The sequence below is a fragment of the Myxine glutinosa genome, chromosome 2 (genome assembly GCF_964187855.1).
Source record: "Myxine glutinosa chromosome 2, kmMyxGlut1.1, whole genome shotgun sequence".
In the NCBI taxonomy this organism is placed as follows: Eukaryota; Metazoa; Chordata; class Myxini; order Myxiniformes; family Myxinidae; genus Myxine; species Myxine glutinosa.
The window spans coordinates 53,847,373-53,864,061 of NC_136262.1; the positions used below are offsets into that span (position 1 = coordinate 53,847,373).

At 42.0% G+C, this 16,689-nt stretch overlaps 1 protein-coding gene across 1 annotated transcript in view; it reads left to right on the top strand.

The window, feature by feature from the left end:
• The window catches only part of SNTG2 (syntrophin gamma 2), a 278,507-nt gene that overhangs the window by 67,143 nt on the left and 194,675 nt on the right, over nt 1-16,689 (top strand). The window contains exons 10-12 of the mRNA XM_078772595.1: nt 2,349-2,452; nt 8,172-8,299; nt 8,394-8,523. Coding sequence (XP_078628721.1) covers nt 2,349-2,452; nt 8,172-8,299; nt 8,394-8,523 — 362 coding nt within the window. The remainder of the gene's footprint in view (nt 1-2,348; nt 2,453-8,171; nt 8,300-8,393; nt 8,524-16,689) is intronic.

Here is a 16,689-nt window from a genome sequence, read left to right on the forward strand (position 1 = left end):
AGCCTCGATTCTGTATTTAAAAAAAAAATCAAAGTAGGCTAAGGAAGTTGCTTTGTTGAAAGAGATATCAACTGTAGACCAATATTTTAAGGAGAAAGAGAAACAAAATAAATATCATGGGCTACTCCACGTCATTCAGGGTTCAGGTGTGAGATAATTCCTCACCATAATATGCAAACATGACTGCTGGTTGACAGACATCAAAATAGTAAGGACCAATGAGGTGGTTACCAATGAGGTGGTGGTTAATCCCTGGTGTTGGGCTAGCGGCTAGGGTGCCGGCTTAGGATACCTAGGATCCTGGGTTCGAATCCCGGTCGATCGCTGAATTAACGCCAGGGGGGTTGACTCAGCCTGTTCATCCTTCCGAGGTCGGCTAATTGAGTACCAGTTCACTAGTAATTCCCTGTTTGTCGTAAAAGGCGGCAAAAAGGGTTGGCGGCAGGAAGGGCATCCGGCCATAAAACATTGCTTCAAAAAGGGGACCAAAAAACAACAACAACGACGGTTCCCGAAAAAGGCCAACCCCCACTTTGCGGGGAAAAATGGCCTCTAAAGGTGGTTATAATGAGGTGGTGGACAGATAATTCCGGTCCAAACAATTACATGTGGTGGATGATCTTGCACTTCTTCAACATAATGTGGATTAGCATCACTCCAAAAGTAAACATTGCGTGGAGATGAACTGAGGTAAACAGCACACTCATTACTAAACATAACCTTTTTGGAATTGTATCGAAGTGTTGCAGCAGTCTGTCACCAGCTGTCAACCTGTTTTCAAGATTTGCATCTGACAATTCACAATTGATAACCGGCGAAGCCGGTGTTGTGAATGAACGCGTACGTATTATGTTGAAAAGCCAGATTTTGCTGAATCCCTTGAGAATTTCGAAGCTTTGACACACCAATCGCTCCATGGAAGCCACCATCTTGCGGATGTGGAAGTATGCATAAACAATTGCGAAAAAGTTCAATAGGAGTTTGTTTCACCCGTCTTTTTTTGATTCACAATCCTATGCGCTTCTAATTTGTAATTAATCTACTTTAAGACCAACCTCGTTCCCCGGGCCCGCACGGGCCCTGGTTATCTTCAACGAAAATCGTCACCAAACACCGGAACCAATGAGATTCGAGCATTTGAAAAAATATTTCAAAAACCAAATCGCTCCATGGAGGCCGCCATTTTGCGGATGCGGAAGTATGCATAAAAAATTGCGGAAAAGCTCAATAGGAGTTTGTTTCACCTGTCTTTGTTTGATTCACATTCTTATGCACCTCTAATTTGTAATTAAAATACTTTAATACCAACCTCGTTCCCGCATGGGCCCTGGTTATCTTCAACGAAAATCGTCACCAAACACTGGAACCAATGAGATTCGAGCATTTGAGAAAATATTTCCAAAAAGCTTATTACCGGTACTGCATTTTGGAGGCTGAAAACGGCGTCAAATGTTCTAAAATTGATGAAGAATTATTTATCAGAAATCTCGTGGCCGTGGGGGATAGTTTTTTATGGCCGGAATATCCGAAGTTGAGACGGAATTCACCGAATTAATGAAGAAGGAAATTTTATAAATTTTAATCTCATCCAGAATGTAAATGGTGCCATTTTGAGCTATGTACGGTACCTACTACACCTACCTACTACCAACTACCTAACCTACTTATGCCATAGTGATGGGTAAAATAGTGGCAAGAGGCTTTGGCTTCGCCGGCTCATTGCGGCCTTGCAGTCGGGTACTAGTAGTTGGTTTATATGGTTTCATGTGAAGGTCTTGTTTCATTGTACGCGATGAATATGAAACAGCCAAATGGGTGCTGGCTTTCCAAAACGCTCCTTAAAGTCTTCCTGCACATGTTTCATCGTCTTGTTTGTGTTTTCCTCTCGTGGTACTACACCTCTGCAACCAGCCTCTCTTCCACTGTAAATGGACTGGTGTCTGCCATCTTGGTTTAATGTATTATTTGTATTATCTGAAAAAAAGAAAACAATTTAAAACGTGGTATAAACAAATGTTGTATAAGCAGCTACAACCGTGTCCTGAGACTTGTGACTCATCCTGTTGGTCTTAATGCATTTTTATGCATTCGTGTTTTGGGGGATGATTTGGACCAAAATTGTTTTTGTGCCCAGGGCCCCAAAAAATCTTAATCCGCTTCTGGGGGTCATGTATTTTATTGATTGTTTTGGAGGGGAATGACCCTAATGGCTGACTGGGTCACTGTTCCTTCCATCCTCAATTGCATGATTTTGATGTAGTGACGTCATCATCCAAAATACTCCATTTTGAAAGCATTTGCCTGTGCTATCTCCTTTCTTGAAATGTGTCCACCATTGCCTTTCCTAGGTTCCCCTGAACCATCGAGTGAGCCAGGGAGTGAGCCATCCTCCCCCTTATTCGACAGTGGCCTCAATCTCAATCTCAACATGAACGGCAGCTACAGTCACTCGGTATGCAGATGTACAGTGCATTCAGAAAGTATTCAGACTCCTTCACTTTTTTCACATTTTATGTTGCAGCCTTATGCTGAAATCGTTTAAATTCATTTGTTCCCTCATCAATCTACAATCAATACCACATAATGACAAAGAGAAAACAGGATTTTAGAAAGTTTTGCAAATTTATTAAAAAGAAAAAACTGAAATATCACATTTACATAAGTATTCATACCCTTTACTATGACACTTGAAATTTAGCTTAGGTGCCTCCCATTTCTCTTGACCATCTTTGAGATGTTTCCACACCTTGATTGGTGTCCACCTGTAGTAAATTCAATTGATTGGACATGATTTGGAAAGGCACACACCTGTCTATATAAGGTCTCACAGCTGACAATGCATTTCAGAGCAAAAACCAAGCAATGAGGTCGAAGGAACTGCCTGCAGAGCTCAGAGACAGGATTGTGTCGAGGCACAGATTTGGGGAAGCCTACAAAAAAATCTCTGCTGCATTGCATGTTCCCAAGAGCACAGTGGCCTCCATCATTCTTAAATGGAAGAAGTTTGGAACAACCAGGACTCTTCCTAGAGCTGGCCGCTCCGCCAAACTGAGCAATCGGGGGAGAAAGGCCTTGGTAAGAGAGGTGACCAAGAACCCGATGGTCACTCTGGTTGAGATCCAGAGATCCTGTGTGAAGATGGGAGAAACTTGCAGAAGGACAACCATCACTGCAACACTCCACCGATCTGGGCTTTATGGCAGAGTGGCCAGACGGAAGCCTCTCCTCAGTGAAAGACACATGAAAGCCCGCTTGGAGTTTGCAAAAAAGCACCTAAAGGACTCTCAGACTGTGAGAAACAAGATTCTGTGGTCTGATGAAACCAAGATTGAACTGTTTGGCCTCAATTCTAAGCGTCATGTCTGGAGGAAACCAGGCACCGCTCATCACCTTCCCAATACCATCCCAACGGTGAAGCATAGTGGTGGCAGCATCATGCTCTGGGGGTGTTTTTCAGCAGCAGGGACTGGGGTACTGGTCAGGGTTGAGGGAACAATGAACGGAGCAATGTACAGAGATATCCTCAATGAAAACCTGAAACAGAGCGTTCAGGACCTCAGACTGGGCTGAAGGTTCACCTTACAACAGGACAATGACCCTAAGCATGCAGCCAAGACAACGTAGGAGTGGCTTAGGCACAACTCTGTGAAGGTCCTTGAGGGGCCCACTGGCCCAGCCAGAGCCCTGGCTTGAACCCAATCGAACATCTCTGGAAAGACCTGAAAATGGCTGTCCACCGACTGTCCCCATCCAAGCTGACAGAGCTTGAGAGGATCTGCAGAGAAGAATGGCAGAACATCCCCAAATCCAGGTGTGCAAAGCTTGTCACGTCATACCCAAGAAGACTCGAGGCTGTAATCGCTGCCAAAGGTGCTTCAACTAAGTACTGAGTTAAGGGTCTGAATACTTATCTCAATGTGATATTTCAGGTTTTTCTATATAATAAATTTGCAAAACTTTCTAAAATCCCGTTTTCTCTTTGTCATTATGGGGTATTGAGTGCAGATTGATGGGGGAAAAAATGAATTTAAACGATTTCAGCATAAGGCTGCAACATAACAAAATGTGAAAAAAGTGAAGGGGTCTGAATACTTTCTGAATGCACTGTACCAAACTTCTGGCAATTGGTGGATTTGCATTTGTTTGTCTTCAAATTTGTCGATATTTTGATTTGAAAAGAATATCCCCTCTTCCCCATCCCCAGCTGACTTAATGCTTTATTTATGCAGGGTTATTTAGTGATGGCTTCATATGAATGGTCAATTATAAAAACATTATATATATATATATATATATATAGTTTTTTTTTTAATCCACTCTTGTTCCTTCCTCCCTCTCACATCTGGACTAAACCCATGCATTATTCGATCGCACACATTTTACCATAAACCCTTACCTTGTTACTCTCCCTAGGCCTATAAGATTAGCCTTTGACCCTCCTTTTCTCTCACCTGTGGAACTGCAGTTATTACTTCCGCCAGGGAGTAATGCATTCGATCGTGTGTGTGTGTGTGTGTGTGTGTGTGTGTGTGTGTGTGTGTGTGTGTGTTCGTGTGTTTGTGAACAAGATATCTGGAAGAGTTCTGAACGGATTTGGATGAAAGTTTGTGGGATGATTGCCCTTGGGATAAGGAAGAATTGATTAGTTTTTGGTGAAGCTCAGGATATTATTCCGGATCCAGGAATTTTTTGAAGGATTGTTTACCATTGAAAGATAGGGCTCATTTTGTTTTAACATTATCTTCTATATATTCTATATTTAACATTGTAATAAGAAAATAGTTTTCATATTTGTTGTAAATGTAGTTTAAACTCGTGGTTATGCGTTAGAGCGGTGTATTTTTTTAGCAGCGTCGTCTTCAATGTTGATTAATTTTTTTCTAATAAAGACATATTCTGTCATTTTAAAACCACCAAAGTGTGTATTCGGTTTCCCCGTTTCATAAAATGTATCGTTTGATACGTATAAGGCTTTAAAACAGTTTTTTTTGTGTTTTTTTTAATACCTCAGAAATAAAACATTTACCTCAGCGAATGTCAATCGCGGTGTCAGTATTTGATGAACTTATAAAGACTTAGGTGACTTATAAGTGTGACCAGCATGTGCACGGGATTCTTCCCAGAAGAATGAGTGGTCGCATTGGCTTGTACGACTTAAAATGAGCGAGTTTTGTTTTGACGTTTGGGCCAGTTTTACATGTTGTATCCCTAAGGAATGAAACGAACGTTTTTCCTGGCTTACAATTTTATTTGAAGTCACACATGCCTCAAAATACACTCACTTATATAGAATTGAACGCTGAATCCGAAAATGTAAGTGAAATTGCCTTGTTTTTTTTAACATTATCTTCTATATATTCTAAATATAGGCCTATATCTGTGCAGTGTCTTGTGTTGTCTTGTGTTGTCTTGACTTGTGTTGTCTTGTCTTGTGTTGTCACTGAACTACTCCCTCAAACTTTTGTGGAATCGTACTATTCCAACTTGTTTCAGTTTGTGTGCAGCTTGTTCACCCTCATGTGTCCTTCTCACCCTCCCCTTGATCTCACTCTCATGTTTATCCTGCTGTTGGTGTTTCCCCCTTTCCATTTTGTTCCATTCTATTCTGCTCTCGCTCTTCCATTAGCCTTGACCATGTATTCAAAACAAAAAGTAGAATTCGACTAAGCCCCATAATTACTCCCGCCAGGGAGTAATGCATTCGATCGTGTCCGTCCGTGTGTGTGCATATGTGTGTTCGTATGTTTGTGTGTTTGTGAACAAGATATCTGGAAAAGTTCTGAACGGATTTGGATGAAAGTTGGTGGGATGATTGCCCTTGGGATAAGGAAGAATTGATTAGTTTTTGGTGAAACTCAGGATATTATTCCGGATCCAGGAATTTTTTGAAGGATTGTTTACCATTGGGAGATAGGGCTCCAACTTGACCCACGGCGGGAGTATGCGCTCTACTGAGTGGCGTTCCTGTTCCCAATTTATTAACTCTGCCACCAAAGGTTGGAGTAGGTTATGTTTTCATCGCTGTTTGTTTGTTTGTCTGTTTGTGTACAAGATACCTCAAAAAGTTGTGCACAGATTCGGACGAAATTTGTTGGATTGATTGTGTGTTTGACAAGGACGAAACTAGAACGCCACTCAGTAGAGCGCATACTCCCACCGTGGGTCAAGTTGGAATATTACGATTTCACAAAAGTTTCAGGGAGTAGTTTAGTGACAACACAAGACAAGACAACACAAGACAGACACTGCACAGATATATATTTAGAATATATAGAAGATTATGTTAAAAAAAAAACAAGGCAATTTTACTTACATTTTCGGATTCAGCGTTCAATTCTATATAAGTGAGTGTATTTTGAGGCATGTGTGACTTCAAATAAAATTGTAAGCAAGGAAAAACGTTCGTTTCATTCCTTAGGGATACAACATGTAAAACTGGCCCAAACGTCACAACAAAACTCGCTCATTTTAAGTCGTGCAAGCTAATGCGACCACTCATTCTTCTGGGAAGAATCCCGTGCACATGCTGGTCACACTTATGTCACCTAAGTCTTTATAAGTTCATCAAATACTGACACCGCGATTGACATTCGCTGAGGTAAATGTTGATATCTCTTCTGAGGTAAAAAAAAAAAAAAAAAAAACCCCAGTTTTAAAGCATTATACGTATCAAACGATACATTTTATGAAACGGGGAAACCTAATACATACTTTGGTGGTTTTAAAATGACAGAATATGTCTTTATTATATATATAAAAAAAAGAACATTGAAGACGACGCTGCTAAACAATACACCGCTCTAACGCATAACCACGAGTTTAAACTACATTTACAACAAATATGAAAACTATTTTCATATCACAATGTTAAATATAGAATATATAAAAGATAGTGTTAAAAAAAATGAGCCCTATCTTCCAATGGTAAAAAATTCCCAAAAAATTCCTGGATCCGGAATAATAACCTGAGCTTCACCAAAAACTAATCAATTCTTCGTTATCCCAAGGGCAATCATCCCACCAACTTTCATACAAATCCGTTCAGAACTTTTCGAGATATCCTGTTCACGAACACACATACACACACACACACACACACACACACTCACACACACACACACACACGGACGGACACGATCGAATGCATTACTCCCTGGTGGGAGTAATGATTAAATTTTGGTGAAGATCAGAATCCGGATACTGTACTACAATTTTTTAAGTGATTCTTCACCATTGAGAGATGGGGCTAAATCACACATAGGTCATGATATCTCAAAAAGTGGTGGATATATTCGGACAAAACTTAGTGGACAGGTTGTGTGTGTGATAAGGACGAATTGATTTGATTTCGGTGAAGATGCTTATCTGAGAATTTTTAATTTTTCAAATGATTCTTCACCATTTAGAGATTGGGTCAAAAACGATAGATAGCATGATATTTCAAAAAGTTATGGATGAGTTTTAACAAAACGAGGTAGTGAGTTGGTTAGGCAACAAGAACAAGCTGATTCGATTTTAGTTCAGGTCCGGATCCAGATCTGGGCTATCCATGGGATACAAAACGTAAACTGTTCAGCCTGGTGGAGGTGTGCGCTCTACCGAGTGCTGTTCTAGTTATCACATGCTTTTCCCTCCAGACCTCTAGACCTTTAGTCTGCTGCTCACCACCACCACCTAGCTCCTGATCTTTCTCACTTGTTCCTCTGAGCTTTTCAACACTCAATGAGACCCTGTCCCCTTTTCACTTGCGACTCCTCTCCTCATGCTGTTCTTTCGTGCAGGTGTACACATTACCTGTTTCCCCTTTGGTGCACTTTTATACATTGCCCATTCCCCCCTGTTCTGCTTTTCTCTGAGCCTTGACACGTGTATTTAAGTATTTTTTATTTTCTGTTCATTAAATTATTGCTTTTTTATTTGTCTTGCAATTTTTGTTTGGATAATTTGTTAATCGCCTCTGAGCATGAGGATGTCACTTCATGTCATGAGTGACATCAGTTTAAAATGAATGAATCAACGATCGACTGAATGAATGAAAATTGGTTTTGCAATTATTTACTTTTTCATTTCATTTTCATTCATTCATTCAATTATTTACTTTTTCGGTTGCATAGTAACTGGTGTCATTCGTCAGGATTGTGTCCCAGTTTAAAGCAGTCATTCTCTGACAGGGTGTTTCCCCTCCTGCTTCGCCCGAGGCTCATCAACTACGGTGGCAGAAGCGTTGGTGTGATGCACTTTCTCTGCCATTGCTTATGGCTCGTGTTTCCTGTTATGCGCCTGGAACTCACCTGCAAAGGTATGAGGAAAACTCACGGTTTTGTCGTATATTATCAAAGGCATTTTCTGAATTCATTCAGCATGCTCACATCACATTGGCTTCCCACATGCAGACCTAATGCCTTGGAGGTAATTGCAGTTGATGGGGTGAGCTCTGGGGTGCTGCAGAGCCCGAACCCAGCGCTCTGTGCTGAATGGTTCCGTGCCATCGCCGACAACATCTCTGATCTCATTGCTCATAACGTGAGGTTTGATTCTTGCCCTTCGGCCCGAATAATGACACATTCCAGAGCATTAGCTTCCGAGAATTTTCATTTTTTTCTAATACGCATATACTTTGGTCTTCTACAGTCTATTTAGTGTACAAGGACAAAAATACAATATCTATCTATAATTCCAGTAATCTCTGTCTGTCTGTACGTTTGTCTGTGACCGCTGTTTCTCGACAACCACGGGTCCGATATACTTTTAACTTGCCAGGTATATTGCTGGGGACCCGAGGATGTGCCTTTTCAAGGTTTCATATTAATCGGACAATTACTTACCGAGCTATGTCCAAAAAACGATTCAACCAATCAGAGAGCAGCGAACGATCGCGTGTGCCGGCGTTGCGAATGGACCAAACCATTCCATGTAAATAGAGGGGGGGGGGGTTCTGTGGTCGTTGCGAATGGACGAAACCATTTCATGTAAATAGAGGGGGGGGATTGTCACTGTACTCGCAAGCCGTTCGCCGTTCGCTTTGGCGTTGCGAATGGACCAAACCATTTCATGTAAATAGAGGGGGGGGATATAATTTTAGATAGATATATAGTACGGGCATATATATAGTACGGGCATGCCCTAGTACATTTCAAATTATCAAACTGTTTGACACGAGTTCGTTCTACAAGAGCTTCATGACCTCAAAACTCTTGGCCTTAAATGGAGAAGGACGAGCTCAACCTGCAGTGCTCCATTGCACTGAGTTTTGTTCAGATGGAATTCACAAGTGTTGAAATCCAAAGAATTTGCAATGGTAAAAGATAGTGGGCTAAAGATTGCTCTCGAAATACCCATTTCAAAAAATCTAGCTATCGGTGGTGTTCGTTGCTTGGATAATGCTCACAATATTGAGTTGTGCAGTCTTTCTCCAAATGACTCGGTGGTGTAATGGTGAAGGTGTTGCTGTGAGCCTGGGAGGTCGGTGGTTCAAACCCCTGCTGATTCATACAAAAGACTTTTAAAATGTCACGTGCTGCTTCCTTGTTTGATGCTCAGTGTTTAAAAAAGGGTAAAGCATGACAGGTTGGCAATCATTGTGCATGTGTAATGGGCTGAATGGCCTCCTCTTGTGCTGAAGGTCCTTGTAGGGAAGCTCACGTTTTTGGATTTTGGCCTTTTCCCTTCAAATTAGAGAGATATTTGAAATGAACCACAAAAAAAATTTTCTTTACGCCATTGATGATATCGACTGCGGCTGTTTAGCATCAGTTTCATTTGAATAACATTTGCAAAAGTTTTTTCAAAAATAAAAACTTTTTAAAATGATTATTTTATTTACAAGGATGCCTCAAATTTGACCAGCACTTTTGTTTATACTCGTAGATTAGCTCATATGTTTGGAACAGAAATGGATTTTTTTAGCTCTTATAGGAGCCTCGACCAAGTATACAAAAAAAAAACTAGAGCAATGCGACTGTGTCGCCAATATGCCTCCGCGTAGTCCCTTTGTATGACAATGCGTAGATGCCCTCGCTCACTGTCCTAAAAAGAAACAAGTTTGATTTAAATCCCTTCACCTGTTTTCAAGTAACCCATTTTTACCAGCCATGACAGGTTTCACATCGATCGGTGAAGCTGTTTCGGAGAAGGGATTTTTTTTAAACATCGGCTTTCAAGTTAATATGGCTGCCAAACCAAGTGACATATGACCTTTAAAAATGTACACTCTGCATATGTATGGGTATGGGATCGCGTTTGTTGAATTTCGTGTTGATCAGATAGGGTTCGTTTTTCTATCCAAGATGACTGCCAAATCATGTGACCTACATTGTCGTCATTTTCAAACTGTATGCAACAATGGTGTTAGATGATATTTGTAAAATTTAGCATCGATAGGGTAAGCGGTTTCAGAGATATAATAATTTAATATTTTCCTTCAATCCAATATGGCTGCCACAACCTGTGACCAATGATGTTTTCATGATCATCTTTTAATCACCATGCCTAGCCAATGACACATGTAAAGTTTGAGCCAATTGATTTGGTGGTTTGGGAGAAGATGTTTTTAAGGTTTTAGATTCAATCCAATATGGCTGCCAAACCATGTGACCTATGATATCATAAATTTAATATTTCAATACAAATGGGTCATAGATCATGTGCATGCAATTTCAGATTTTTGGGATAAGGCATTCGATTAAAACAATTTTGGCTGGTATACCACTTCACCTATGATGTCATCATTATCATGCTTTCGTTCCCCATTGGGAGTACTTGACAATGTGCCAAGTGTCAATTTTTTCCATTCAGTGGTTTCCGAGAAATATTTTTTAATTACCTGCGTTTCATCCAAGATGGCTGCCATACCACGTGACCTATGACATCACAATTATCACAAAAACATTCTGCATGGGTGTTTCTCCTACCCTGAAAGTTTCGTCTCGATCGGACATGTGTTTGCTGAGAAAAACTAGGTTTAACCCGTATGGATGGACTGACAGACAGACGGACAACTCGAAAACATAATGCCTCCGGCCACCTTCGTGGGAGGAGGCATAAAAACTAGCATTCCAGTTATTTTCAAGCTTTGGACACGTATTCCTGTCCCATCAGAGTGGAACCTTCTGTACGCCATCAGTGTAGAATGACTTTGGGAAGCGTATGTCGTTCTTATTCGACTCGTTGGTCAAAAAAAATTATTTCCTCAACCTGCAATTAAATGGGGGCATCCTTGACAGGCAGTCTCCACCCCACTTAATACAGAGCCTCTTGTGTGTAAATGTAAATGCTTTAATTGACTGGATATTCCATAATTATTCATGGTCCGCCATCTTTGTCACATCAATGTACTTGCCATCATCTCAATTATCATCATGTGCACCAAAGCTAGATATGCATGATTATGGGTATTAGTTGGCAACACTATAAAGACAAATCCTCTTTAATAAAAAAAACTAACCCTAACCCTAACCCTAACCCTAACCCAAACCCTAACCCTAACATTAAATTGTTCTGATATTTATAAACAAAAACCCAGGTCAGTGGATTTATACCAACATCATGTTTATATGCTTTGGCAAGGGAGAGCGGAGGGCATCGAAAATAGATGCCCCATTCAACAGATAATTATTAGTACACTTAGTTGTTTTGTTCTATTTTTTTTTTTTAGCTCCGCCACACATTTTTATGAAGGTGTAAGAAGGTGATGTTTTCACCTATGTCTGTTTGTCTGTCTTTTTTTTTTTTCTTTTTTTTTTTGCATACAAGATCGAGGCTCGTGAAAGAGCTAAGATTAATCACACAAAAAGTCAAACCGACACACAAAACACCAAAAATAAGGGGAGCGGCAGACAAGATGGGGAGAGAGGGAGAGAGGGGAGAGAGGAGAGGGGGAAGGACACAAACACAACATTTGAGAGCAGGGACAACGGGAGAAATGTGGGAGGGGGAGGGCTTTGGGGGAGGTGGGAGAGGTATAAAACATATGAACACTGCAAGGACTTCCAGGAAAGAAGTTGGAATTTAAAAAAAAGAAAAAAAAAGTGTATCTGGGGTGAATTAGCGGGGGTAGAAAAGATCAAGGTTTTGGATGGGGGAAGATAAGAGATGGTGGTGAACAGCTGTTTTAAAGACCTGGAGGGAGGAGTGGGATTGAAGGGAGTGGGGGAGTTTGTTCCAGAGGTGGGAGAAAAGGGGAATGAAAGAGTGAAGGTGAGCAGAGAGCCGAGATTTTGGCAGTTTAACCATGAGAGGGTTGCTGGCAGATCTTGTGCGACCTGAAGGAATATTGGGGGGACAGAGCACAGAGAGAGCTGGGGGAGCAAGGCCGGAGAGGAGTCGGTAGAAGACAGAACGACCACCAACCTGCCTGCGGTGAGTGAGTGAAAGGCCCTCGGAGTTAACTTCATCGCAGGAGATTCCAATGATTCTGAAAGCTTTGGAGCAGGATATCTCAAAAGGTTGTGGGGGGATTCGGGAAAAAATGTGGTGGGCAGTTTGGGTGTGTAACAAGTATGAAATTATTAGATTTTGGTGAGGATCCGGATTCGGATACTAGAATTTTATTAACTGATTCTTCACCATTGAGAGATAGCGCCAAAAACGATACATAGCACGATATCTCAAAACGTTGTGGACGGATTCGGACGAAACTTGGCGATTGAGTTGGGTAGATGACAAGGGTGACTTGTTTAGATTTCGGTTAAGATCCGATTCCAGATCCGGATACGAATCTTTTCAAATTTATTACTTGATTCTTCACCATTGAGAGATGGGGCCAAAAACGATATCTCAAAAAGTTATGGACGGATTATAACAAAACTAGGTGGATGAGTTGGTTAGGTGACGAGAACAAGCCAATCAGATTTTGGTTCAGGTTTGGATCCAGATCCGGCCTATCAGTGGGATACAAAACCTAAACTGTTCATACTGGCGGAGGTATGTGCTCTACCAAGTGCAGTTCTAATTCTATTAATTTATTTGTAATTTTTTCTCTCTCTCCTCCCTTTTCTTCCCTTCTCCTTTGTTTTCCTTTCTTCCCTTCTCCAAACCATGAGGAGCCTGATCTCAGATGCATCTCTGACGCATGCTTTTTTGGCTCATTCCCACCCTATGTCAACCTTCACCATCTCACACTTTTCTCCATCCTCTCATTGGTGGTTAGCATACTTTGATCAACGTTCTGTTGATTCCATCCATTATGCCAGGCTATTACGGTGGTTCAAGATGGCTGCACCCTGCAATATCGCACCACTGGGCCAGATAATCCATGTCATAACTGTGGAGACGTTCCGTTTGGCAGATAATTGTTCAGAAATGGTTGGTAAGTCTCTGCTTATTGATAAATGAAGAAAATAGGAAAATTACACTAAATCATATTGGCTTGTATTATTATCGTAGACAGATCATCTCGCTGGCTAGCCTGCGTTTTTTTTGTTTTGTTTTTGTATACAAGATCGAGGCTCGTGTAAGAGCTGACATCAATCACAAAAAAAACGGACACAAAAACACACAAAAGGGAGCGGGAGACAAGATGGGGAGAGAGAGGGAAGCACACAAGTACAACAACAGAGAACAGGGACAACGGAGGATCCGTGGGAGGGAGAGGGCTTGGGGGGGGGGAGGAGGCATGGGAGGGCAGTGGAGGGGGGTGGGAAAGGTGTAAAACACATGGACACTGCTGGAACTTCCACGAAAGAAAAAAGTTGGTATTTCAAAAAAAAAGTGGATTTGGGGTGAATTAACGGGAGTAGAAGTGATCAAGGTTTTGGAAGGGGGAAGATAAGAGATGGTGGTGAACAGCTGTTTTAAAGACCTGGAGGGAGGAGTGGGATTGAAGGGAGTGAGGGAGTTTGTTCCAGAGGCGGGAGAAAAGAGGAATGAAGGAGTGAAGGTGAGCAGAGAGTCTTGATTTTGGCAGTTTAACCATAAGAGGGTTGCTGGCAGATCTTGTGCGCCCTGTAGGAATATTAGGGGGACAGAGCACAGAGAGAGCTGGAGGAGCAAGGCCGGAGAGGAGTCGGTAGAAGACGGAAAGACCACCAACCTGCCTGCGGTGAGTGAGTGAAAGGCCCTCGGAGTTAGCTTCATCGCGGGAGATTCCAATGATTCTGAAGAGATATTATATCTCGGTTATATGTCGGGCCAGTTATAAACTGCTGTCCGGGTGTTTCACAGACAGGATGACTCATCAATGTGAGTCCTATCCCTCGCATGGACGTTAAACTATGCATCCCGTCTGTCAGCATAAGTAGGCGGGCGTGAAGGATCCCATGGTGTCCCTTCCCGAAGTGTAGGTGAGTTATCGCCGGTACCATGAACAAATCACAAATTCTTGCCCTGACCGACTGCTGGGAAGGCAATGGCAAACCACCGAACATAAGTCGCACCAAGAAACTGCTTCAGCAGCACCAACGCTTTATAAAGAGTATAGTGCAGTATATGTCATCTCAACAGCAGACATGTAGAAAACACTGCGAAGATTGGCATGCTTACCATAAGAACACCACACTCCCAATCTGACGCAAGTTCATAATATAGTGTTACATTAAGGAGTTAATTGTCACATGTTGATGCATAATTAAAAGAGAGCACTACATTTGCAATTCACGTGATGTGACCAACAAAGATTGCTGGGATGTTTTAGTACATCCTGTTCTAAAAGGACCTGGACAAATTTAGTCATTAATATATTTAGTACCACAAATGACAAAATGATACCCTTTGTTTTATACAACAAACAACAACAGGCATTTTAAGGCCATTTTCCCTGCAAGAGCGGGGGTTAGCCTTGCGGTCCCCATGACAATCTTCTCCATTTTGCCCTATTTTCTGCATCTCCCCTTGTCAACCCCCTTGCCTGCATTTCTTCTTCGACCATCTTTAGCCAAGTCTTTCTCGGTCTTCCCCATCCTCTACTTCCTTCTACATTCATTTCCATCACTCTTCTCAACCAGTCGCTTTCATCCTTCCTCAACACATGACCAAACCATCTCAAACTGTTTCTCTTCACAGCATCCATCTCAGGCTCTATTTCCATCATCTTTCGCAATTCATCATTTGTCTTCCTCTCTCTCAACGATACTCCGCACATTCGAACCATTCGCATTTCCACACTTTCCAGCCTTTATTGCTGCTCTACGTTCATTACCCATGTCTCGCTCCCATAAATCATAACACTTCTCACACATGTAGCATACACCTTTCCCTTCAGCTTCAACGACACTCCCCTCCTCGTCAGCACGCCACTCAGTTCCCAAAACTTCTTCCATGCACATCTCACTCGAGCAACCGTTGCCGAGTCTGATCCACCTTCTCCATTCAGCATGTCTCCTCGGTAACAAAATGTTTTCACACCTTCCAACTTCACACCGTCTCCAAGATCCAACTCAACATTTCCCCCATCTGCAGCTCCCTCTGTGCACACCTTACACTTGAATGTAGCTGCCACACTGGTTAATGACCCTCTCAAACCACTACATTTTTGATGAACCCACTCAGCGCACATTGTACATTGAATGGAGTTCACTCCGACACCCTTCCTGCACACCGCACATGGCCACCTCCCAGTTCTTTCCACCTCACCACATGCTTTACCACTTGCCATCACCTTCGTTTTTCCGATATTCACCTTCAGACCTTTTGTCTCCATACATTCCTTCCACTTGTTCATCTTCTCCTTCAGTCCATCCATACTTTCTGCAATCAACACCAGATCATCTGCATACAACAACTCCCATGGTAAACCCTCCTTTACGTTCCGAGCCAGCACCTCCATCACAGCTACAAATAGTAGTGGACTTAGTACCGACCCCTGATGCACTCCCACCTTCACCTCAAACTCACCACTGTTCCCGTCCTTCGTCCTTACAGCTGTGCGCGCTCTTTTGTGCATTGCCATCACTACTCTGATCAACCATTCCTCCACTCTTAACTTCCTCAATGCCCATGTCACTACTTCATGTGGAACCCGATTGAATGCTTTATATGAAACAGAAACTCAGTTTTCTTATATTCAGATCTGGTAGTTTAATGTGAAATAAAAATTGAGACTCCACAAGAGATATCTCAGTGCATCGAATGGTTCATCGAGACGATATCCGACACGCAAGTTCAGCGTCATTTCCGTACAAGGTATGGAAGGAATCCACCATTGTGGACTTGTATGAGAAAGTGGTACAAGAGGTTTAAGGAGACTGGAAGTTGTCAGAAACAGAAAAGTACCGTCGACCAAGCACAAGTGCATCAGATGTTGAACGAGTGCGTGAATCATTTCAACAAAGTCCCAGAAAATCAATCCGACACGCATCCAGAGAACTGGGACTACCAACCACCACTGTACACAGGATTTTGCATAAAAGGCTGAAGCTTTATGTCTATGAGGTGCAGATTCTGCAGGAACTCAAACCAAATGACGGACCCAAACACAAAGCGTTTGCCTTGGAAATGCTCAGTCGCAGAGAAAATGATGAAGATTACCTGAAAAAGGTCATGTTCACAGACAAAGCTTGTTTTACATGAATCGGGGGAGGTCAACCAGCACAATGTGAGCATCTGGGGCACAGAAAACCCCGATGTGGTCATTTAACATGCATGCGACAGTCCAAAGGTCAATGTGTGGTGTGGCCTTCTCCATGACTGCTTGGCAGGTACGTTTTTCTTTGCAGAGGATACAGTGACCTCAACAATTTACAGGAACATGTTGGA